Source organism: Protomyctophum bolini, assembly GCF_963924005.1.
Source record: "Protomyctophum bolini genome assembly, chromosome: 1".
Lineage (NCBI taxonomy): Eukaryota > Metazoa > Chordata > Actinopteri > Myctophiformes > Myctophidae > Protomyctophum > Protomyctophum bolini.
In genome coordinates this window covers 23782883-23807882 of record NC_137862.1, presented here as the reverse complement: position 1 = coordinate 23807882, position 25000 = coordinate 23782883, and the positions used below count along the sequence as shown (strand labels likewise).

Sequence of the window (25000 nt, the reverse complement as noted above, 5' to 3'; positions counted from 1 at the left end):
TTTTCTTCTAATGTTTTAAGTTTTCAATTTCAGTATGGTTATAATTCATTTTTTTAATGTGGCTTTACTGGTTTAGTTTTCTTTCTTTCTTTTTTTAGTTTTGATAACATTTTGAGTTAGTTTTATTGAAATATGGGGTAGCCTATTTATCTGGAGCATGATAAAATAGGTCAGAAAAAGTATTGTGTATAGGCCTACTGTACTGTATGCCATGGCGCCTATTATATCATTATGGATGAAATTGTCAAAACATAAAGAATTGCGAACATCTATCTACAAGTTCAGCTAACTTGTGGTTTAAACTGGTTAAAACTGGCACAGCTAAAACATATTTATCTACACTATACACATAAGACATACAAACACAAAGGATTCATATACTTATGCATAGTAAACATTCTTAGATACAGAAAACATGCTTAGACATAAACAGGGGGGAACATGAACATGTCAAGGTCAGTGCGTGCTATATTTATCCAAGCAGTGCACTTCAGGCCTGAGAACTGGCCTATGGCTTTAGCCTGATAAACACCTGTGACAAACGAACAGTGAGCACCTGTGAGCAACGACCAGTGGTGGAAAAAGTACTCAAATGTTTTACTTGAGTAAAAGTATTACTACTGCAATATAGAAATATTCAGTTACATTTCAAAATTGTACAAAAATATTTTAAATAGCAGTAGAAGGAAAAGTATTGGAAATTGGAAATACTCAAGTAAAGTACAAATACCTCAAAATTGAATTGTACTCAAGTGCAGTACGTAAGTAAATGTACTTAGTTACTATACACCACTGCCAACAACCTCAACGTTCAGCTCAGGTGGACACACCCCTGTCTCTGATTGGTTGACAGTGAGAGGCTTTTGGGGATAAATATGGAACGATCTGCTCTGGTCTTCAGAGTTCCTGTCACATTGTCACATTGTCACAATGGCTTTCCTCTGGGTCATCTCCTGCCTTGCTTTCGTCAGCGCCGCTTACGGTAAGGGAAGCCCCGGGTCCTCGTTCAGCCATCTCAAATATGGGTTTTGTTACCTTTTGTTTTCCCCCTTTTTTAATGTAGATGTAAATATTACTGTATAAAGAATGGGTGTGGTCCAGTATAAATTACTTCAAGGTGATGAACAGTTAGGGATGCGATGTTTACATTAGATTTGATAGTCAATGATTGTCTCCTCGTTGCCAGGCTGCGGTACCCCCGCCATCGCTCCCCAGGTGTCTGGTTATGCCCGCATCGTCAACGGTGAGGAGGCTGTGCCACACTCCTGGCCCTGGCAGGTGTCCCTGCAGGTGAGTGACTTTTCTTAAGTAAAAGTATCAATACTGCAATCTAGAAATACTCTGTAAAAGTCTGTTAATGCAAATTTACTTGAGTAAAGTACAAAGTATTGGCTTCAAAATGTACTTGAAGTACCAAAAGTATTATGCAGAATGCCCCATTTCTCCCCATATGCCCCAAATGTAAAAACTCTTTTGAAAATAGCAGATAGGCACGCTCACAATGCACCGCATCGCGACACATTGTGAGCTTGTAGATCGGCTATTTTCAAATGGCCGAAACGTATATAGGGCTGAAGTGGTTCATGTATGTTTTGTAATGTAACTAGTAACTAGTTTTCAAATAAATACAAATATCAGACTTCAGCCGTTTTATTTCAAAAGGTTTAATATCAGTGAGCCCTGCCTCCTGACAAGACCAGGAATGCTACAATGATATACACACAACATCAATACTATTCTCACCACACTTTATTGCACATAATCTATATATACATGGAAATCTGGTCATGTGTGACTCATGGTTGGAGAAGAGACTTCACATGTGTAAGCTTAATATCTAATCCCCTCCGTCTTCATGTTACCTCAGCAATCCAGTGGCTTCCACTTCTGCGGAGGTTCCCTGATCAATGAGAACTGGGTTGTCACTGCTGCCCACTGCAATGTCAGGTCAGTATCTATTCTGAGTCCTCATTCGTGCATTTCTCCTGCACAGCAAATGCAGAAGGCTTGCAAATCAGGTGATCTAGGAACTTAAGATATAATTCAGCCACTGTACTGTAAATCGCTCTGGAGGAACACTTCAGCTATTATGCTAAATTATATAATTAGATTTTCATGCATTCAAAGGCAGGATCTTTTAAATGTTGTATAGTCAAATATGCCTGTAATCAATATAAAAATCACTTCACTGCATAAAGGGATCTATACCTGCATATCGATTCGTCGCTGTCGGGAGGAAACCGCCTAACTATTTTTGAGATTTTTGATTATTTTTCTCCATAAATCAATGCTATTGAACACCCTTTACTTCTGTGTGTTGAAAAGTATTAAAAAGCGTTTCGGGCAAAACCCTATTAACTCCATTGGACCCTCAAACTGTCTGCTAAAACATCCAACTCCACCACCTCTCATGCAAGTAATTGACAATAAGTCACAATATCAACTTCGATTTCCTGAGAAATGAACATCTTGGAGTCAGGTGGAGTAGAGATAGGCCTATAAAAAATCTACTCATGTGTGTCTACACACATTGCATGTAAATAATAGTACATCTTGTAAGATGTAATTAACACAGCAATCAATTTCATTTCAGGACCTACCACCGTGTGATTGTTGGAGAGCACGACAAGGGCTCCTCCTCCACCAATGAGGACATCCAGATCCTGAAGCCTTCCAAGGTACATTTGATGGCATTATATTCCCTTCCATATGCATACTCACACTTATACACAACAAGACTCACCACTCATGTTAATAGATTTATCTTAATTGATATTAAAGGAGCACTTCCTATAATTGGCCCTCACTAAAAAGCACACATAAGAGTAAAACTTATTTTCCTTCAGACAATTCAGCAGCATTTCCCCCCCAGTAGCTGCTACCTAACTTTGTGCAACAGATTAGTATGTTAAACTTCACAGTATACAGTATACTATTGCTATTGCCAGTGGCTTTGAGACTTATTCCATACAGCAGCATCTTACAGTTGGTGGTAGCTGGTTGGGATGGATTGTATCTTTTAATAGACTGATGTTAATGCCAATAGTGTTGAGCAGGTGAGCTAATGGAAAGAGGCTGCTCACCCTGATTGCCATTATAGCCCAGAAGCAATACAGTATTTCACGTGAATACTATATGTTCATATTGTCATCTCCCTCCCAGGTGTTCACCCACCCCGCCTGGAACCCTCGCACCATCAACAACGACATCTCTCTGATCAAGCTGGCCACCCCCGCTCGCATGAGCACCAACGTGTCCCCTGTCTGCCTGGCTGAGTCCGCTGATGTCTTCGCCGCTGGCATGAACTGCGTGACCTCTGGCTGGGGTCTGACCCGCTACAATGGTGAGACCCTCTCCATTTCTCCATTGGGAGGGGGGGCAGGGGGTTGCAGTTGTGCAGTTGTTAAACATGGGTTCATGTGTCATTTGTTTTTACCTTACTTTCTTGGTGTTATTTAATTACTAAACTCTCTCTCTCTCTCTCTCTCTCTCTCTCTCTCCAGCCCCCAATACCCCCAACAGGCTCCAGCAGGCTGCCCTGCCCCTTCTGTCCAATGAGCAGTGCAAGAAGCACTGGGGAAGCAACATCTCTGACGTCATGATCTGCGCTGGAGCTGATGGTGCTACCTCCTGCATGGTGAGATCTGCTCCCTCATATTTCACTTTGTATTTACACTTTGTAGTCGTGTGTGTATGATTATATTTCTATAGCAGGCTATTCATAACGTATATTTTGCACAAAGAATAGCATCAGCAAGCAGTTGTGGCAGGCATGCAGCAGGTTTGAATGAGCGTGAGCTTAGAATATTTAATCGGCCATTTGGAACATATCAACTTGGTGTGGAGGTGCCACTCATGCTGTTGAAATGTGTCTATTACTGTACAATAATTTCTACATACAACTTTCTGTTTCTATTCCTTACTGCAATATTAACAACCCAAATAGCCCATTGTTTATTAATCAAATCAGGCTGATTGACTTACTGTATAACAGAATCAGAATCATCTTTATTGTTACATCATGGTTTATAGGTGTAAAACAGCGGGTACTTATTTTTTGTGCAAGCTCCATCGTTTAAGACAAAAGTAGATTTTGGGTAGTTGTGTGATCAATTGTAACGCTCCGGTCTTGCTGTGTCTGTCTCAGGGTGACTCTGGTGGCCCCCTGGTGTGTGAGAAGGACAACGTGTGGACCCTGGTTGGTATCGTCTCCTGGGGAAGCAGCCGCTGCTCCACCTCCACCCCCGCCGTCTACGCCCGCGTCACCGAGCTCCGTGGCTGGGTGGACCAGACCCTGGCTGCCAACTAAGAGATCAACCAAGACTTCCTACTTCCACCAACCCAGCCCCATCCTGAAAACTTGACCTAAACTGGATTTTGATATGCTGAATTTCAATAAACATGTCAATCCGCCTTTGAAAGTTGTTAACTTGTCAGATATGCTTGCTACCCAATAACCTTATGTTATACTTTTGCATTTTGTGTCTAGATAGGAGCGTAGAGAAGGCAGAGAAGTTTCAAGATAGGTGTGATTAACAGCAGAGAGAGCTCTTCCTCAATTCCCGGGTTCTGTGGTTTTGCATGTCAAGGACGCTACGTATATTAATTCCTACACGGGTTGTGTTTATAACCACGCCCCGGGCAAGTTAAGTTTACAGAGGTTAAGGTTAGGGTTAGGGTTGTACCAAACAACAAAAGAACAAGGGTGCTCCCCTGCAGCCTGTGGAGAAATGCAGATCTGTAGTGCTTTGAGAGCAGGTGTCTTAAATAGTGTTTGGGGAGGACACTGGCCAGGTGTCTCCCCTTCCACTCATCATCTCTGGCTCCGCCCTCCAACACTGCAATGGAACTGTTAAAGGCACAGCCACATGGCAATGGGTTAATTGGAAACTCAATTTTCCAAATTGTCATTCCTTCCAAGTTCCAGGAGTCCGTTTTGCGCATTGCTCACTATGAGTCGGGGCATATGGGGGTGCGCAAAACGTATGATGCGGTGTTCAAAAAGTTATTTTGGCCCCATGTAAAAAGAAGCGTGGCAATGTACATCAAAACCTGTCGGACTTGTCATGAAACTGAAAAACAAAATCAGTCCATCAAAGTGGCTGATTGGGTCCCTAATTTGGAGATAGCTCAACCCAAATCTGTTAAGGGATGCTCTGTGAGAAAAGTGTTCAGCCCAAATGAGGACATTATGTTTCTGGAGCGTGACAGACACAAATCTGTCAATGTCAAATTTGTGAAACCTTCTGTGTCACAGGTGCACAAGGCACAATTGAATTTTCACCCTGTTTGCATTTGTAATGCACACAGGAAGGAAAAACATGGCAAAAGTGAATGGCAAATGGAAGTAACTTAATGTGGATGCTTTATTTGGAGCCTCATGGATTAATCCTGTGTTCATAATCTGTTTTGCATTATGTCTTAACCTTCCTCTTAAAGGCTTCAAGGTACCAGTTGCTGAGAGTGTGTGGGGCTAAAGCGTGATGCAGATGTGAGCTGGGGGGGTTACTTTCAGTGGGGTTGCTTGCTTGTAAAGTAAAGTATGTATACATTTTCTGATTGTTTTTTTTTGTAGCACAAATGTTGGGCCAGAGTTCCCTTTGGGACCCTGTTTTCGAGGGGGGGGATGTGACGGCCCCCTGGCCCTTTAGTCTACTATGTGGGGTTTCTGGTGTATGTGTGGCTGTGCCTTTAACAGTTCCATTGCAGTGTTGGAGGGCGGAGCCAGAGATGATGAGTGGAAGGGGAGACACCTGGCCAGTGTCCTCCCCAAACACTATTTAAGACACCTGCTCTCAAAGCACTACAGATCTGCATTTCTCCACAGGCTGCAGGGGCGGCCGCAGGAGAGCACCCTTGTTCTTTTGTTTATTTGTTGTTTGGTTCTAGATTTTGGACAGCATGTTTCCCTGCCAACCTAAGTTGGAAACTTTGATCAAATAGATTCAGTTCTTTGATTCTTCTTTCACAAGTATCAAATAAAATACTTCTTTTTGGATTGTCCTCCGGTGTCGTTTCCCCTTTTTCGTTATGGCCCCAGAGCCAGCCATAACAATACTTATTACTAGGCTAGACACTCATTCCGTTTGCCTTACAAGTGCAAGATTGGAATAGCAAGAGTGATGCAAATGATGGAGGACCCTGATGTAAACAAGTCTCAGTGCTTTTTCTGGTTTTATCCTCTTATATTATTGACCTTAATTTTAGGCTACTTTTATTTTCAATCAATCAATCATGTATGTGAGCATGAACCCTAGTTGATAAACAACAAGTACGTGAAAAATGTATGCCAAAGAAGCTAGGATACCAGGTAGACAATGGAACAACAACATCCGCCATTTAAACAACATGCTTACAGTATAAGCAACTTGAAAGAGAGAGGCGTGCTATAGGGGTGAGATGGGGTCTTAAGAGGTGGAACATTGGGAGAGCGAGTCTGCACGAATCAAGGACCCCTGTGACCCCACTTTGAGATCTGATCTCTCTCTCTCTCTCTCTCTCTCTCTCTCTCTCTCTCTCTCTCTCTCTCTCTCTCTCTCTCTCTGTCACACTCACTCACTCACTCTCATATATTATAATGCATTTTTTACAATATGGCATTACTGGATCTTGTAAACCCCAGAGCATGTCACACTCACAACTCCCAGTTGCCATGTCAACAACATATATCTCAGGCAGCTTGCAATGCTTGTCGCCAACAACTGGGAAAATGAGATAAGGACGAGTAGGACCCATGGGCCATGGTTGGTTGACTTGGAATGCTTGATTCACTGTCCACAGCTGGACACATAGATGGAAGGCTTTCCATTCAGCTCTAATTTCTCGGCCCGTCTCCTCATGAGATGGGAGAAGAAGGGGGATTTGATCTGCCCCCTGTGCCTGGCCATATTACAGTCAGCTGGGCCTAATGAAAAAATGAACAGCGCCATTTAGGCTGCTGGAAGTGAAAACTGGACTGCACAACTGGAGTTGTGGCTACAGTATCCAGATCTGAAAGTTGTCTTTTTACATACTCCTCCATAGTCAATGTAATGTACCTGCTAGTACTGTACATCATATTCCATGTAATTTACCGGCTAGTAGTATCAAGACCATGATGTAGGTCTTCTGGCTAGTAGGCCGCTACATCATAGACCTTGAGGTACTGGCAAGTGGCAAGTATATCATATTAGTCCATCATTGTTCATTTGCAAACAATACAAGATTCTATTTAAATTATAACCAAGACTCACAAGACTTTGAGTATTGGTTCAATTTAAACAGAATATAAGCGACTCTAGGCTTGCTGACGATGGATCAGTTTTCATAGCACTAATTTGACGGAGATTATCAATCTCATGACCGTGAGATTATCAAGCACATGACCATGCACTTGAACTTGACAGTGATTTACGTCATGGGCCCGATGGTGATAATGTTAAAACAATAAACTAAATGCTAAGAATGTTCAACACCAAATTTGACAGGTTTAATATAATAATAATAATATATATTGTTTTTCCAGATACTTTTGCGGCTTTCGCCTTTATTATTTTTTATCTAACTATAAAGGCACCACATCTCTGTGTGTCTGTGTGTATGCGTTTGTGTGTACGGTTGTAATGCACGTAACTCAACAACCATTTGCCCCACCGACTTCAGATTTGACACAAGCGTTCCACACCACAACAGGGAGTGCAGTGACCAGCTGTGAATCAGTGGCATGCACTGTTTACCAGAAACAGTACAGTGGACCTAATGAGGCCAAGTCCCCTCACCTGTGCAATTTCCAGCCTCTGCTTCAACCAATTGATTGCTACACCTGCCACTTGCTTAACCAGTCCCCCCCAGAATAGAGGGCAGGTTTAGGGCCCGGCCAATCAGAAGAGCGCAGGTTTTTGGGCCCAGCCAATCAGCCGAGGGCAGGTTTTTGGGCCCGGCCAATCAGAAGAGGGAAGGTTTTTGGATTGGATACTGTTTTGAATCTTTTGAATCTGAATATGCAGCATACAGTAATTATAGAAAGTAATAATTTGCTGCCCCCCTCATTGCTGCTGACACGTGCATCTACAGTATTGTGTAAAATTCATAACTTTAACGCAATCAATACAGTTCTTACCCATTCTAAAGTTCTCTAATGCTTAATAAAATCGGGCATTCTATCCTGTAAAAAGCCTTTTTTGTGTGATCCTTTCTGTTTCATCATTTGTGTGTTGAATGACATGGTCATCATGTCGGCATGAGCACAGTGAGCACTTGGTTATCCTTTATTCTGATCTTTATTCAGTCTGGTCACAAAGAGCACATTAATTCAGGTGTCTATTTTTATCAATAGGAATAAATGTTTTAACTTAAGACTTAATTATAGATTAGCGTTTCACCACAGAGTCTTCATCAGAATTCAGTTGAAGACTATAATGAATCTATAACAAAGCCTTGACTGGGAGCTTTACAAAGTTACAGTGTGCAGACTTCTATTGTTTATTCCCCACTGAAGTACTAGCCTCACGACTTATCTGCCTTTGCAATGCAAATTGCCCCAGGCAGGCTACTGCAGTATCCTACTCAACCCTGGTTATAAGAATCTCTGCATTCAATACGATACTCTGGTGCTCAACGTCGTGTCCGGGGACCACCACGTTGTCCAAATGGACAACGTAACTATCCATCTGTAACTCTGAGACGACCACCAGTGGTCCTTGACGGGGTTCCAGGTGGTCCCCAGAAAAATGATGGAGTTGGTAAACAAATGTACCCTTATAGATCTTTAACTCTTGAGAGTTTAACATTTCACACTCTCAAGAGTTAAATTATTGCTAAACATGCATTACTTAATTTACAATATACAAAGAATGTTGGAGAATTGTTATTTTGATCAAAGTTTTCTTGTAATCTCTTGTAATCCTATGGTACCACATCAATACAGCATGGAATTGTGGACAAAATCGTATCCAACGACAACAAATTATTCAATGCTTGGGGTCTGCGAGGCTAATAACGGATAAATAATAATAAATAATGGACCTTGATATGAAGCGGGTTGAAAACCACTGATCTAAACTAACACAATTGGCTGTGTTCAAGAGAGGGGAGCCGGTCCAGGCAGTCTATGTCACTGGCTGCACTATAGGCTGGAGCGGAGCCGGTCAGTGTGGGGTGATGAACGGGAGGAGTAGGAGAATGGAGTAGCTACGTCCTCCCAGTGGGGGCTCCTCACAAGCAGATAGCCAGGGTACAATAGCAGTGATTAACGGCACAAAGGGGTAAAAATTGGGGCACAAATTGGGGTAAAAAATAAATAGGGGTACAAATAATTGGCTACTCTAAATGTATAAAAAAAAAGAATAGTAATTGTCCATCAGCAACCAACCAAGTTGCACCTTGCTTTGTGCCACCTTATGTATCCCTGCAACTACATGTATATCATAAATCAAATCAGCTGGCTCAAATCTGTGAATTGGTTTGTCGCCAATGGCCCCAACAAAGACGGAAAACACACAGCCTCACAAGAGATTAATGAGTTCTTGTTCTTCTTTTTGGTGCTCTCTTGTGTCGCTTATTGCTGCCTCCCGTGGTTACTTTCAAATAGCAGTGGTGGAACGAATGGTCGATGTTTCCATACGGTTGCGTGCCATCTTCTCCGTGGGGGGTGGAGGATACAGGTGACATCCACAGACCTGGCGGCAGGCTTTGCGGAAATTCTCGGAGTGGAAGGCATAGAGGATGGGGTTGATGCAGGAGTTGCCGTAGGACAGGATGTGGGCCATGATGCGGAAGGCGAAGGAGGCGTCATTGAGTGGGAAGTGGCCAAACTCCACCCACATTGCAATGATGTGGTACGGCATCCAACAGATGAGAAAGGCTGTCACCACCAGCAGCACCGTCTGGGCTGTCTGGAGTGAGAGAAGAGAAGAGAAGAGAAGAAATAATGAGAGGTGGATTTAATCCTCATTATCAATCCAGTTTCCTGATTGCAATCAACAAAGTAAAACTGCACCAACTTTAATAAGTATGACAAATTATGTCATACATGAAAGTGAATCTTGGTGTGGAAATTAACGGAGTTACGGTTTATTTAATGATAATTATCCAGCCATCGATCATAATCATAATTTAACAAAAACAAACAACTCACTGAGAAATGAGAAGACCGTTTATGATATTAGACTTAAAACAAGGTTTTAAACTTTTATGTTAACCATGTACTCTTGGACTGCATCAGCAACAGCAAGGTAATTACCAGGCAGATAGTTGGAAGGCTAAGAGGGTTGGGGATTCTATATGATGTCAGCTTTATTATTTGGCGAGTCCGAACCTAGTATACAACAGTACAATAAGTACAATTACAAATACAAAATTGTTAAAAAGTCAGTATTCAACACACAATAGTTTGGATAAAAGCAAATAGTACAGGCATTATATGGGAAAAAAGGGGTCATCCTCCAACTAATTGCAAAAAAAAACAACTCAGCTTATTTTGTATCTTACATATGTCCTGAATAACATACAAAAAGTTGCCTGAAATTTCCTGAGTGTTGAAAATTGCCTGTACAGTATGGCCACCATAGACATCCTATATAAGGCAAATAATTTCAAATTTTCCTTTTGCTTTAAGTAGCATGTGACATGTCAAACTAGGGTGTTTTCATGATGCTGAGTCCATTCCAAGCATTAGTTTTGCATAAAAACACTCCTTGGGCTAATAACGGCCATAGCCGTCATCACAAATGTGATGAGGTCAGCAAGTGGCTATGGCCGTTACCAAAACCAAACCACAAAACACTTCACCGTATCAAATGGAATTTTAGCTGCTTTTTAAATGTTAATTTACTGTAAATGCAACAGATTTCGAGGCAGGTTATTCCAAAGTGACAATGATCTATAAATAAATGATCTCTTTAGAAAAGAGAGAATGTCACACTCTGTGCCCAGAGCTTTGCCACCGTCCTTATTTAACGGACTGCCTTGTGTTTGTTCACTGCTTGATTATACAATCACTGCCATTATACAATCAAGTACAAAAGTATGATCATATAGTACAACATTACACTGTGTGCTCTGCAGTGGCTCCACACTATCCTGCACGTTGAGAGCATAAAGCCACTGCACCGCACAGCATGGGAGAGAGAGAGACACACACACACATACTCGCTATTTAAAGTCCTAGCTGTGCAAAGCCTGATTGTTGTGAAAATAGGCGATTTACAAGCTCACTATGCCTCAATTTACAATTTATAATTTAAGCATTTACCAAAGCTCTTAATCCAGAGCGATTTACAGTAAGCAAGAACAACACTTGGTATTATATCAATTACATAAAAATAGTCATCAAGAATCATAAGCAAGTTTTTAAAACATCTTCTTTCGCTGATGGCATAAGGTTGAACAGGCCATGAGAGTCATGAGAGTGACAGTGTGGAGTCCTTCAGTCCTTTAGCTTAGTGGTTCACAAACCTTTTAGCCCGTTGCCCAAACGAGATATTTAATGTCTGCCCGCCCGGGACCCAGACCAGTGATACATTCACACAGACTTGTGTCATCAGGGGCGTCAATATAGCTGGGGGGGTGAAGCTGGGGTAAAGTTCTCCCAACCGGAATAAACAGTGGGTTGTTGGGTTTTCAAACACAGATGCTTTACTATTAATTAAAAAATAGGCGTGGTGCTTGCTTGTGCAACTTGACGCATGCAATAAAGTATAAAGAGATAAGGATAATCTGACTCTGACTATAAACCACTTGAACCCCAGGTCCCCAGCATAAACCAAAAATCTACAAACTCACAACACGTCACAATGCGCTGTGAGCTCATGGTAGCTTTCCTTAGTGGAAGCACTCTGAGCCCCCCATCACAAATATAAAATGTACTTTTTGGGCAGAAAGGGATTTTTTCACCGGAGGAATTTCTTTCTCTATGAGGGTTCTCTCTTGGCAATAATAGTAGGAAATAGAACGGTCACATAGCATCAATGCAACAGCAGTAAAGTGCAGGAGGCTATGGACCAGAGCTAATGGAAGCCCTGGCCTGAAGCGTTTTACGCACATAATCCATTTACAGCCCTTACGGCTTACACCTACACAAATGTTCAGATTACAAATAAAAAATGCTCACCCCATGGGCCATGGATGTTACAATTCTACTAGGGCGGGTATAAGTACCGGTATCTTCCATATTGTTCAATAAAAAGTAAAGTTTCATCCGCTTTGGCCATGTGCTTTCAACTATGCGCCCCTATCGGTTGGTGCATGCGATATAACTCTGATAAAATGGCCACCGATCGTATTAAAACTTCTACCCACCCGAGGAGGATTGTAACATCTGTGGCTCTGGGGCGAGCACTTTATATTTAAAATCTGAACATGTCTGTCGACGTTAACGTTGTAAATAGGAAAAGTGCGTAAAACAGGTTGAAGTTCCGCCATGACAGACCAGCACCATGTGAACCATGGCTTAATCGTCTCGTATACGACAATATTTCTATCATCCAACAAATCGCTCTGAAAGTGATCCAAAGGATCGTACGCTACTATAACCCTATGGGGAAGACCATTTTCTTTACTGCAGGCTAAAACTATTTTTATTTATTTATTTATGGCATTTCTTAGATTTTATTGTTTGTTTGTTTTAAAATGTAGGAAAAGAAAATTTAATTTCTACTCGAGTCGATACAAATTGGTCCGTGACCCACAAATGGGTACCATCACTGTTTGGGAAACAGCGATCACAGTTCCATTTCCTTTGTAGCTCACATGGCACTGATGTCACGATCGATGGCTGATAGCTATTTGTAGCCCAGGTGGCTGTAATCAAATGATTGTCAAATGGCTCTTTAGTGAGGCTTATCTTATTGCATCATGTCCTATTGAGCCTTCATCAGGTGTGTCTCTAATCAAGACACAGCATTCTCATGACATAATTATTTAACCACCCTTGGCAACTAGCAAGGGTGTAAAATTGACTCTGTCCATACCGCAGAGTCTAGGCGTTTGGATCTTTGGATAAAGCTGTCCATGAATTAATTATTTTTTGAATTATCTAATTTACATTAGCTACTGTCATAACCTTCAACAGATCTTTCTGACAAATATGTGGGACTTGTTCATTTCTATTGTGAGAAAATAAGTGTTTTTTTAATGTTTTGACACAATAGAAGGTGTGTATACTTCCTTTTCTGAGTTTTCTCCCAGCGTGTACAGACTGTTCTAATCAGATCCTTTGTGATGTTGTGTTAGTGTGAGACGTGTCATTGATGTGATGATTGATGTGATGTTGTGTTAGTGTGAGACGTGTCATTGATGTGATGATTGATGTGATGTTGTGTTAGTGTGAGACGTCTCATTGATGTGAAACATGAATCCACACTTTATCTGAGACCTGTGTACATGGTCTATGTATGATAAAGTACACACACACACACACACACACACACACACACACTGTGACACACACACACACACACACACACACACACACACACACACACACACAGTGACACGCGCACACACACACATGCACGCACACATGCACACATTGCATCTCTTTTGAGAAAATGTCAACCTGCCTGGCTTGGTTCTGGTCCATTACGTGTACGGACTGAGCTAGCGAGGGCTTAATGATATTCTGGGAAAGGTCATGGCATTTAGGATAGTGTACTCTTTATCTTCAGAAGATGGCAAAACTTGAACTTGACGGCCCTGCAGCCTTTAATTGTCACGGCATGTGAGTGTGTCTGCTTTGTTTTGCAGTGTGCTGGTTCCGAGTTGGTGGTAAGGACTTCTTTAACGACGGAAGGCAGACTCCATTGGCACACCTGGGAGGCACGCACAACAACTGCACGCACACCAGGGGAGCAGATAGCATTTTATAACATATTTGGGGGCTATCTGTTCATGAGGAGGGGGGGATATCCCCCCCACCTTTGCGCATAATTACGCAGATTTTCCGTTTTTTAGCGGATTTCACGGCAAAACACTGCCAACACAGCAAAACACATGCAGCCACGGTACATGGCTTTTCTTTTGGAGGGGATAATCCCCCCTCCTCATGAAACTGAGGGGGTCGATTCCGCCCCATCCTCCCCCCTATCTGCGTGCCTGCCGCACACATATAGTTATATAGCACACACCCACATATTTATTTTTCCAAATCAGCCTCATTAGATGGTGTTCACAAACTTCTTAACAGAGTGGTCTTCAACGTTCTTTTTAGGCCAAGGACCTGATGACGAAGCAGGGACCCCCTACTACCTAACCTACTACAGTATATTGTGTAAAATATTTAGTCTTATAAAAGCCACTTTTTGTTATTATACCATCCAGGCCGCAACGGCTGTCCAACTATCTTTCCATTTGTCTGTCTGTGAGCATCTTTCATTTGACTTTTTGCTACTACCCCCTACGTCATATCAGTATCAGTCCATTCCAGGTTGCAAGGATTACTCTATAAAGCAGTTTCCTGTTCATTATAGTACATGCAATCGGATTGAGTATTCTGTTTCCGTCTACGTTCAGTTACAGCCTGTTGAAGGTTCTTGTAGGAGTCAGCACGTAATGTCTTCTGGTTGTTGCGCTGGAATGTGAGCCTCTGTTTTTTGCACGTCATCCGGATATCCAATAAGAATTCACTCTTGGAAGAGTCTCCCAGCCTGGAAAAGGCTTTTCACACTGTCCACCTGATTAACATCCTTGTCCGAACCAGATGTCCCTTCAATTCAGAGGAGTGTAAATTGGAGATGCCTCTCCAATTTACACTCCTCTGCTTTGGGATTAATGTCAGATATGGTTCTCAGATTATAAACTCGAGAATGGCTTCCTTTGGTTTTTCAGAGGTTTCCAGAATTTAGTTGACTAGGGTAGAGCAGTGGAGCACTGAGGCAGACAATTTAACAGGCTTTATCGGCATGACATTTTACAAGTGTTGCCAAAGCACAATCACAAATATGACAAACAACATCATGTCAATGACATTAAAAAATACATTAAAATAAAATAAAATAAAGCAGGTGGTGCAGAAAATAAAACATGGCATACTGTATTTGTGTACTACTGGTTGTCCCTTTTCTTGTGACAGGAATTGACATATTTTGCAGCCAAAACTGCACATTCTTTCTGTTCCAAGGGGAATTCTGAGCAATTTTGGAAAGAACTCCTGTCTAATATTTATGTAGTTTTTACATTATGTTAAGAAGTGTAATTCTGTCTCTATAGCTCCGTCATCACAGTGACAGCACAGCCTCTCCTCTCTGGGCAGCCAGGTCTCTCTGTGTCTGCCCTTCTCTATTGCCAAACTATGATCACTCAGTCTGTAGTGTACATTGTCAAAGTCTTTCTCAGGTTTTTATCAGTTACTGTGGTTAGGTAGCCTGCCACAGTATACTGTCTGTTTAAGGCCAAATATGTTTCTAGTTTGTGTTGTGATTATGTGAGTTCATTCAAACATATGATGTATTTATCTTTTTCTTTAGTTATAATTTGGTTAGGTCTAATCTTCTGGGTGATAGTGTAGCTGCAGAGGCTGTCTGTGGTTTGTGATGTCAGAAGGTCAGCTAGTTATAACGGACCCCATACCTCACTGCCATACAATGCAATGATTTAAATATGTTGAGCCATGTCCTAATTTGATTTTGGATTTGAATTGAACGCTTGATGGCATAAAAAGCCCTTTTTGCCTTGTCTTTGAGTTGCCTTATCTCTCTCTCTCTCTCTCATTATTCACAGACAATTTGGTATAGAGAAAGGTGGCTATCCTTTCCTCTCCCCCCTTCCTCTGCTCCTCCTCCTCGCTGCCACTTATATTGTCTCATGTGGCGCAAACGTTATGCAAAGGTATTATATATATATATATATATATATATATATTGTGACGGCCCCCTGGGCCTTTAGTCTACTATGTGGGGTTTCTGGTGTATGTGTGGCTGTGCCTTTAACAGTTCCATTGCAGTGTTGGAGGGCGGAGCCAGAGATGATGAGTGGAAGGGGAGACACCTGGCCAGTGTCCTCCCCAAACACTATTTAAGACACCTGCTCTCAAAGCACTACAGATCTGCATTTCTCCACAGGCTGCAGGGGCGGCCGCAGGAGAGCACCCTTGTTCTTTTGTTTGTTTGTTGTTTGGTTCTAGATTTTGGGCAGCATGTTTCCCTGCCAACCTAAGTTGGAAACTTTGATCAAATTGATTCAGTTCTTTAATTCTTTTTTCACAAGTATGAAATAAACTACTTATTTTTCGATTTTCCTCCGGTGTGGTTTCCCCTTCTTCGTTATGGCCCCAGAGCCAGCCATAACAATATATATATATATATATATATATATATATATATCACAGGCGGCCTTTAATATGTTTCATTTGTCTCAATTGAAACGGAGGCCCTTGGTGATGCAAAACAAGCTCTCCCTAAAAACCAGACACTACGGACACAAGCTCCCCAAGAGGCACCCTCTCTGTCGCCCCCTCTCTCTCACCCGCTCTCTCTTGCCTCTTCCTCTTCCTGCAGGAAAGGATTCCAAATAAGCCAGCTGGCTTCTTCCCTTCCTTGCATTGTATTTTTGTTCTTTGATTATGTTATTGTCTATTTTTTGTACTACATGCTAAATAAATAAACCTAAAACCTAAAAAACGCGGTTACTTGCATGCTCTCTCCCATGCTGTAAGTTAACTTACACCTATTTCCTGTTACTGTAATAACCTGGGTAAAATGTGCGGAATTGTGAGGTAAAGGGGAGGCACGAAGAGACGACAGGATGCAGGAGAGGTGTTGTTGCTGGGTAATTGTCAAACAGCCAAAATATATGCCACAGACACTTTCAAACTAAAGGGAGATGCACAAGCAAGACGTTAATCTTAAAAGTGGACCGTGGACACATGCACATTAACGTTGTAGCTCTGAGGAAACTGAACAATGATAATCATTCATCACAAATGCTTTAATCAACTTTCTCAAACAACCTGAACCTAGGCCTATAATTATAATCAACTTCCCAAGACAAAGTCAAATCATTGTTTAATTAAGGTGCCTTCGCATCATTGTACTGTATATATGCTGCCTGCCAGTTATAATCATTATACCGGTAATTTCAAGTAAAAAAAAAATGCTGGTTTTGTGTTTGCTTCTACTTGGCTGTGCTATATGCTGTTCATGCTTTGAAGTCCGATAAGACACATCACAAAATGCTTGCAGGCCAGTGCTAAAAAAATCAAATTACGTCATGAACAGGGCCTCCGGAACCTAAGTAGTTGTAGGCGAGATATATATGAGGTTGTAATCAACGCAAGTTCATGAGTACAGATCGCACTCCACAGCCACTCACCGTCCACTACACCTGCCTCAGGGGTGGCGATATAGGGAAAGCAGGGGGAGAGGGCCCGGCGGCCGCTCCTACCGTAGTAGGAGTACTCTCTCTCTCTCTCTGTCTTTCTCTCTGGCTCTCTCTCCCATGAACAAGCACACGCTGTTAAGTTACCGTGACTAAAACTACATTTCCTGTCAATAGTAACCAGTGTAAAATATAGTTCATTGGGAGGTAAAGGGAGACGCTTTATTGTGAAGGGCCCTTCACAGCGCCCGCCGGAAAGAGTGTGTTTAAACTGGGCTGCTTACTGGCTGGCTCTTCTGGCTGCACGTTAGTACAGACTACAGACGTATTTGTCCTGGTATTGCTGACTGAACCGTTTTAGCGCTGCAGACTCTACAGTCGCCTGGTAAAGTTGAGTTTTGAAAAGAATCAGAACCACAGAGTACTCTTTCAAAAGAGCTGGGAATGGAGTAAAGGTAACATTGATAATGGAACCACATCAAACACAACAGCTCTCCATCCACAATGAGTGGAGGTGAGCATGCCAGTGAAAGACAACAACCATAATCATAAAGATGGACACATGCCCACGTTAACTTTACCACTTGAACTGAAAAATGAAGAGACTAATTAATCAACTTTACAGAAACCCGAAGCTGTCCCATTCATTGTCACAGCCACAGACGGCAGTCAATCTCGCATCGTGGAACATTCCCTCCACCACTGACCTACCTCTACTTATCACAGCCACTCCGTGTCAAAAGCCTACAAGTTTTGATCACTTGTCTGACCTGTTTGTTACCTCCTCCAACATCCTATATTTAAGACCCACGGGGGCCGTGAAGGAGCTCAGACAACAGACCGCTCTCAGAGCAATGATCATCGTCAGCTCCTGAGACTTTTTTATTTATATATTTTTTAATCGAGTTGTGACCCATAACAATTTGTCCCACAAATGGGTCCCCTCCCACTGTTTGGGAACCACTGGTACAGAGAGAGAGGAAACGTGGAGCAGAAGGTCTGGGGCCGGATTGGAAGTCCCTCAGACAGGTGGTGGTCACGCTGTGATGCCGGCAGGTGAAATAAAAGGGAAACTTGTTTATTCCTTAAAGTCTGCTTGATGTTGATCTGTTGCATTGTTTTAACCACATGAACCCTAGCATCGCTATCCTGGGCTCACATGGATAAGCTCACATGAACCCTAGCATCGCTATCCTGGGCAGATACAAGCTCACACGCAACTCCAGAGGTTGGAGATCTGCTATTATCGGCAATGAGATTTGTGGGGAAAAGGAAGGGGATCTATAGATCTAATAAGTATAGATCTAATAATAGTACAGATCCTTTGGAGACAACAAAGTATATAAGTGGTTAACTGTGGATTTTTTTTCTCCAATGCTATTTCATCGCTACAAATGTCACCTTTTGGAATCATTGAACTGTATTATTATTATTATTTATTATTATTAGTGTGGTTGCAACCAGACTTTTTATTGTGACACTTTTTTTTCCTCTGGAGTAATCGAATAATGTAATCGAACTTCCGTTGTGATTGGCCGAGCTTTGCATAACGTTTGTAGCAGCTGTTATGTAACCAATCTATGTTTTACTAACAGACTATTCCGGAGTAATCTAACTTCCGCTGTGATTGGCCGAGCTTTGCATAACGTCTGTAGGTCAGATCAACATATGGAATTAATTCTGTACTGGACATACAGTATCTGGAGCATGTCTTGAGTGTACAGGGTTTGATAAGGTCAGATCAACATATGGAATTTCAGAACAGGTTAGCTCCATATATGGAGATCTAAGGGTGGCAGCGGGGGCAGTGTCTTGAGTGTACAGGGTTTGATGAGGTCTGGCTATATATGGAACGTGTCTTGAGTGTACAGGGTTTGATGAGGTCTGGCCATATATGGAACGTGTCCTGAGTGTACAGGGTTTGATGAGGTCAGATCAACATATGGAATGCCAGAACAATTCAGCTCCATATATGGAGATCTAAAGGTGGCAGCGGGGGCAGTGTCTTGAGTGTACAGGGTTTGTATGTATTTGGTTAAAATGGGTGGGGTTTAAAAAAAGGCAAAAGCTTGCTCTGGTGCACTGTATGTATGTATGTATGTATGTATGTATGTATGTATGTATGTATGTATGTATGTATTTGGTTAAAATGGGTGGGGTTTAAAAAAAGGCAAAAGCTTGCTCTGGTGCACTGGCCTAAAAGTGGGTCCTTAAAAACTGCTAAAACGTCTGAAATGTATGTATGTAGGTGGGTATGTATGTATGTGTGTAGTATTTTAAAAGGGGGGGCTTTTTAGTAAAAAGCCCAGCCCATAAAACCTTCCTATATTTAAAACAAATCCAAAATAAGGTTACCAGTGAAGGGCAAAATGCCTATTCACTGGGGACTATGCAAGGCAGAGGCGTCCACCCCCCTGAGTCCAAGTTAAGCTAGACCGCATACCTAATGTATGTATGTATGTACTGTGTGTGTGTGTGTGTGTGTGTGTGTGTGTGTGTGTGTGTGTGTGTGTGTGTGTGTGTGTGTGTGTGTGTGTGTGTGCGTGTGTGCGTGCGTGCGTGGGTGCGTGCGTGCGTGCGTGCGTTTGTGTGTGTGTGTACGGTATGTATGTCAAGGTTGGTTTAAGGTCAATAATGGGTCTAAAGGATTTAGAAGAGCAATTAGGATTGAATTGCTTTGTTTGTGCATGCCAGAAACATCTTTACCAGTTGGAGTAAAGTAAACGTTTAATTCCTTTTCTTTTCTCTAAATGAAATGAATGAATCAAATGAACCAGTCAATGTACCGGTATAAAGAATTTCCTGCTTTATGCTTGATTTTTCACACTGCAGTAGAAGTGCTGGAGGAGAGTTATTATGACAGCAAGCAAAAATAAATAAGCGTGTCAGCATGTTAATTTCCATATCTGTGACATTTTCCATTTATTTTCCTTAGCCACAGTCGTGTGAACGTTCACAGGTCACGTGCTTTATTGCTAAAACCATCCGTGGTTAAAACTAGGAGTACGTTTGGTTGGGGCAACCGATGACAACTGGCCCCTGTTGTCGAATTTGACCTTTACCATAATTGTGACTTTGACCTTTAGTATTTTTGACCAAAATGTAATGGTCTCTTTGTTGCTGCCTAATAATTACTGTATACCCACCCAGACATTTATGAAAATCTGCTCTTCCAATTTCGATTTTGATCCTGACCTTGATTTCACACCAAAGTTAATAACCTCTTTATGGCAGCCAACTAAGCATTCCCACCAAGTTTCATGAAAGTACGTCATCCGTTCTCCAACTTCATTCAGAGTTAAACAGAACCATTACAATGTCCTGCCATGCGTTGCAGCAGGCAGGGTAATAAATAAAGGGGTTAATTACACCAGAAAGAAGTATCAATTTGCTTCCCAACCGGAGAACAGATCTTCCTCTCTGACTCGTTAGCTGTGTCTGTGAAGGCACCTACTGGGAAACTCCCATTACAGAGGCTACTTACAATGCAGCCTGGAAATGCAGCCAGTTCCTGGGTTTAATTCCCGCTGAGTGTGTGTGTGTGTGTGTGTGTGTGTGTGTGTGTGTGTGTGTGTGTGTGTGTGTGTGTGTGTGTGTGTGCATAGGCAATTTTATGGTGGGGCCATAAAAAAACTGTAACTTCATACTAATTTATATTTTTCATTTCATGTTGTAATGAACAAAGCATCCCACCGTGAAAAAGAGAAAACAAATCTGTGTCCCACCTGCTGGGAGAGCCTAAAACACAAGTCTTTAGACAGTATCGGCAGCAGCCATTTATTCACAATCAGGCTGGCGATAAATGAGGAAATTAATGACACTGTCAGAACCAGCACAGCTTCATATCGTTTCAGAATCACAGCATGTGATATTCAAGACGTAGACTGGGACACTTTCTTATTTTACACACAACAATAATAAGGTACATGTACCTGGCGATAAATGAGGAAACGAATGACCCTGTCAGAACCAGCACAGCTTCATGTCGTTTCAGATCTAGAATCACAGCTAAACACCAAAAAGAAAAGACACATTAGGTGTGTGCAGTGATGTTCACAATCACATCCCTGTACCATGAATTAGGTTACATTTTCTTAAATACAATATAACCTTTGTCACGCCAAACAGGAGCTCAGATTTCTCAACCTTATGTGATATTCAAGACATAGACAGGGAAGAAGGAAGGGGTTTTACTTCCCAAGTCTACAGGGGCAAAGGGGGTGGGGGGGTGTTCCCAAGGTTGAGAATACATAAAACACAGGTACTGCAAGTGGAACTAAATTTTCTCTGTTACACATGCGCACATCTCCATATCGGATCCCCATACACACGCATGCACATCTCCACATCTGATCCCCATACACAGACCATAACATTGTCCACAGAGACCTGAAGGCAGATATGCTTGGTGCATTCTCTGCATGAAATGGGTGACTTTGGCCTGCCACCCCATTGATGCTCTGAACACCTTCTGTGGGTCTACTCTGTTGGACCATATTCTTCCAATTCCATAGCTGTATGGTAAACAATGCAATACTGCCTCATCAAAGTTGGTATTGTGACTTTATATAATGTCAATTATGAGTATGAGAGGGGGAGTTAGCTGCTTTAGCAGATATTTTTTAGGGCCTAATGGAGTTAAGAGGTTTTATCCAAAGCTCCTTTTAATACTTTCATTGGCTCAATATCTTTTTTAACCAACACACTCCTTCTCTGGTCCAGAAAATAGGCTACCAAAAGTCTGCCGGTGCCACGCCTACCCGCTACGCTTTCAACTGAGCTTTGCACTGTTAGTCTTTCAATCATAATGACAGTTTTGTATATCCAGTGCTCCGCCATTTTATCTCACTTCTCTGTGAAAAAAATGCAATAATATCATAAATATCATATCATATAAAACATATCTATTACTTCAATGTGATGTCTGTGTGTATGTGCACTAGCCAAAAACAATAAGTAAGGCCACTATTTTCTACTTCTATCATTTGGTTCTGTTGTGCCCAGGTACACTACTGGAATCCTGGGGTTCATCTGCTGTGGTTTGTAGCAAACTAAACTACCAAACTATTGCATCAACCATGTTTTGTTTGGTTTCTGTGTTTTGTTCATGTTTAACATGGGAAGTTGGTTCCTTTATAACCTACTTCCATAAACCAGATGGACCTTGCCACTTGCGGTGATTATTTAGCTGCCATATAACGGGGTCAGCCCACAGGGTTATAAAGGCTGGACATTCTCAGAGGCGCAGATTCCCAGCAGACCAACCAGGCTGTAATCTGGGACAAATCGACTACAAACTCGGCACGTTGGTTGGATATGCGGTTGTCCAGAACTGGCGATCTCTGCTATAAAAGTGGTAGACACAATAAAAACATGATATGGAATGTGAATGAAACTAGAAAGGCGCAATTCTGGGAAATTGCGTGTGGTTGCACAGACAATTGCAAGCTTTAAGTCTTGCATAGGTACAGTATGATGATAATGATGATGTGTGATGGTCACAGGGACCCCAAAATGTTTATATGGAATAAATAAATAATAAAGTCAGGCAATTACTATAATCTACTAACTACACAAACATTTTTCAGAGGGGACCAAATTATAGAAAATATGAAAACAACCAAGGGCCAACTACATGTTCTACCTAACATGATGTACTTTCGGACCACATTAAAGTCATACAAACGGGATTGCATTTCAACAAGCTGTGAACAAAACACAACTTTTTTTCAGCCTTATTTAACATTACCAAAAGGTAATCAGATGTGCAAGGTCTTTCTGTCTGTATAGTACCAAGGGGTTAATATTGATGATATAGTAGTTAAGTAGAGCTACAGTACATCTCTCTCACATTTGCATTACAATAACACACATTATTAACTGCCAGGTAATTATTTACCTGCTTCACTGCCAGCATTTTTACTCATCTTTCAAGATCCACTGATTTTCTTTTTCAACGCAGATGAAAACAAAGGATGTCACGCTAGAGAGACGAGTCTCTCTTCTTTCCACCAGAAAAAACAAACAAGGCCTGGGCCGTGGCCAGCGGTCCAGGCACCTTGGCTGGTAATCCAGTCTGGCAGTGTGCCGTGGGTTCAACTCCCGATCCCGACGGCCTTTACTGCATGTCACTCCCCCATCTCTCTCCCCATTTCCTGTCAGCCTACTGTCCCTCTATAAAAAATATAAAATAAAGGCGGAAGCCGCAAAAACAAAACATTAAAAAAACAAAAACAAAACAATGGGCAGATCGATATGGCTTGTTTTCACCAAAAACGCAATCTGGGGAAATAAATCAGATAGATAGATAATAGAAGCATTTTTATGAATAATTTAACGTTGTTGTGGATGGGCTGTATATATATATCATTCAAAGAGTGCCCTCTAGCGTAATCACTGAAAAATAGATGACGGAGATTAGGGATGTCAAGGCAGAATTAATCAAGAACAGAACTTTCTAGTAGAAACCCATGAATTACGCAAATGGATTTCCCACAAACAAATACATGAAGAATTCAAGACGGAATTCATTTCCCAGGGGATTGCTCGCGGCTCGTGATTTTCCAGAATTGCATATTTCAATTTTATTTATTTATTCCGTCTAAACTTTTTAGGGTCCCTGTGACGTCATGTGGATCAATACATCACTGAGATCACAAAACTGTTTAACTGAAGTTTGGGGCAGCGACGGCTCCAGAAATTTGTGACTGGGGGTGCTATGGAGGGGCTGGCGATTTAGAGGGGGATAATGAATATTGGTTTACATAGAAGTCAGTCAATATTTGGCTTGTTTGGAGGGGGGGGGGGGGGGGCTAAGCAAAAGCCCCCCCCTTGGAGCCGTCCCTGGTTTGGGGACATATTTCAATAGCCACTTAGCCAGGGTATATGTTGCTTTATTTGATGAGTAGACAGACTGGAAACCACAGTCAGAGAGAAGGGGGACATGTGAGACATGAATATTGATGGTAGTCGGATTTAAACTCTGCTCGTCATCACTGACAAGCATCAACTGCTACCGGGCACCCCCACCCCAATCCAGCCCCACTAGTGAGTAGTGAGTACGATGACAATTTGCAATTTTGGTCGGTTCAAACCAATCGGGTGTAACACCATGAATTACCTATGATCTTTGCATAGCTGAGGCCTTCTTTGAAAGGGGTTCTGATTGCTATTGAATTCATAAAAGTGCAAATATTCAAAGCTAGGCGCACGTGTAAACAAGCCAGATATTCTCTACTCTGGCCTCTTTATATGCTTCACCCATGAGGTCCCCTTTATAAGTGACACACCTGTGCTGTATTTCTGATGAGGTAGGCATGTGTTGCCGGTGCCTATATGAATAAAAAGTACACTTCTGTGCTTCTGCTCTTATTGAACTCATCTAGGCTGTCCTGGTAAATAAACTACTGAGACTATCGTACAATAAAGAAATCCTTATTTCCATAAATGGTGACTTTCTTCTCCCACCTTAAAGTCAGCTGTGTAGTCATTGGCAACAGGGTTGCCTATCTATAAAAAACATTAAGAGGAAAGGCAGCAGAACGCCCTGGGGTGGTTGAGGGATCAAGTCCCATTCCCAACAGAGTCAGTAAACATAAATCTGGTTTCAGCACAAAGACCTATCTGCTCTGAGGAACGCATCAAGCGTTCTCAATAAATAAGAATGTGTATCTGAGCGAGTCTTGCATTCCTTATTGGAGTGCCTCTTTTT

At 41.9% G+C, this 25000-nt stretch overlaps 3 protein-coding genes across 3 annotated transcripts in view; 1 reads left to right on the top strand and 2 right to left on the bottom strand.

The window, feature by feature from the left end:
• Positions 1-25000, bottom strand: part of adgrg1 (adhesion G protein-coupled receptor G1) — a 361835-nt gene that overhangs the window by 92184 nt on the left and 244651 nt on the right. The window lies entirely within an intron of this gene.
• LOC308323898 (chymotrypsin B-like) lies at positions 931-4309 on the top strand (the record flags this gene model as incomplete). The annotated part of the gene is made up of 7 exons (XM_080775762.1): positions 931-982; positions 1187-1290; positions 1868-1947; positions 2594-2678; positions 3163-3343; positions 3504-3637; positions 4148-4309. 7 exons carry the CDS (start codon positions 931-933, stop codon positions 4307-4309), a joined length of 798 nt encoding a protein of 265 aa, XP_080631888.1.
• galr1b (galanin receptor 1b) overlaps positions 9561-25000 on the bottom strand; it is a gene marked incomplete at both ends in the record, with an annotated part of 20524 nt that continues 5084 nt past the window's right edge. The window contains one exon of the mRNA XM_080769896.1: positions 9561-9872. Coding sequence (XP_080626022.1) covers positions 9561-9872 — 312 coding nt within the window. The remainder of the gene's footprint in view (positions 9873-25000) is intronic.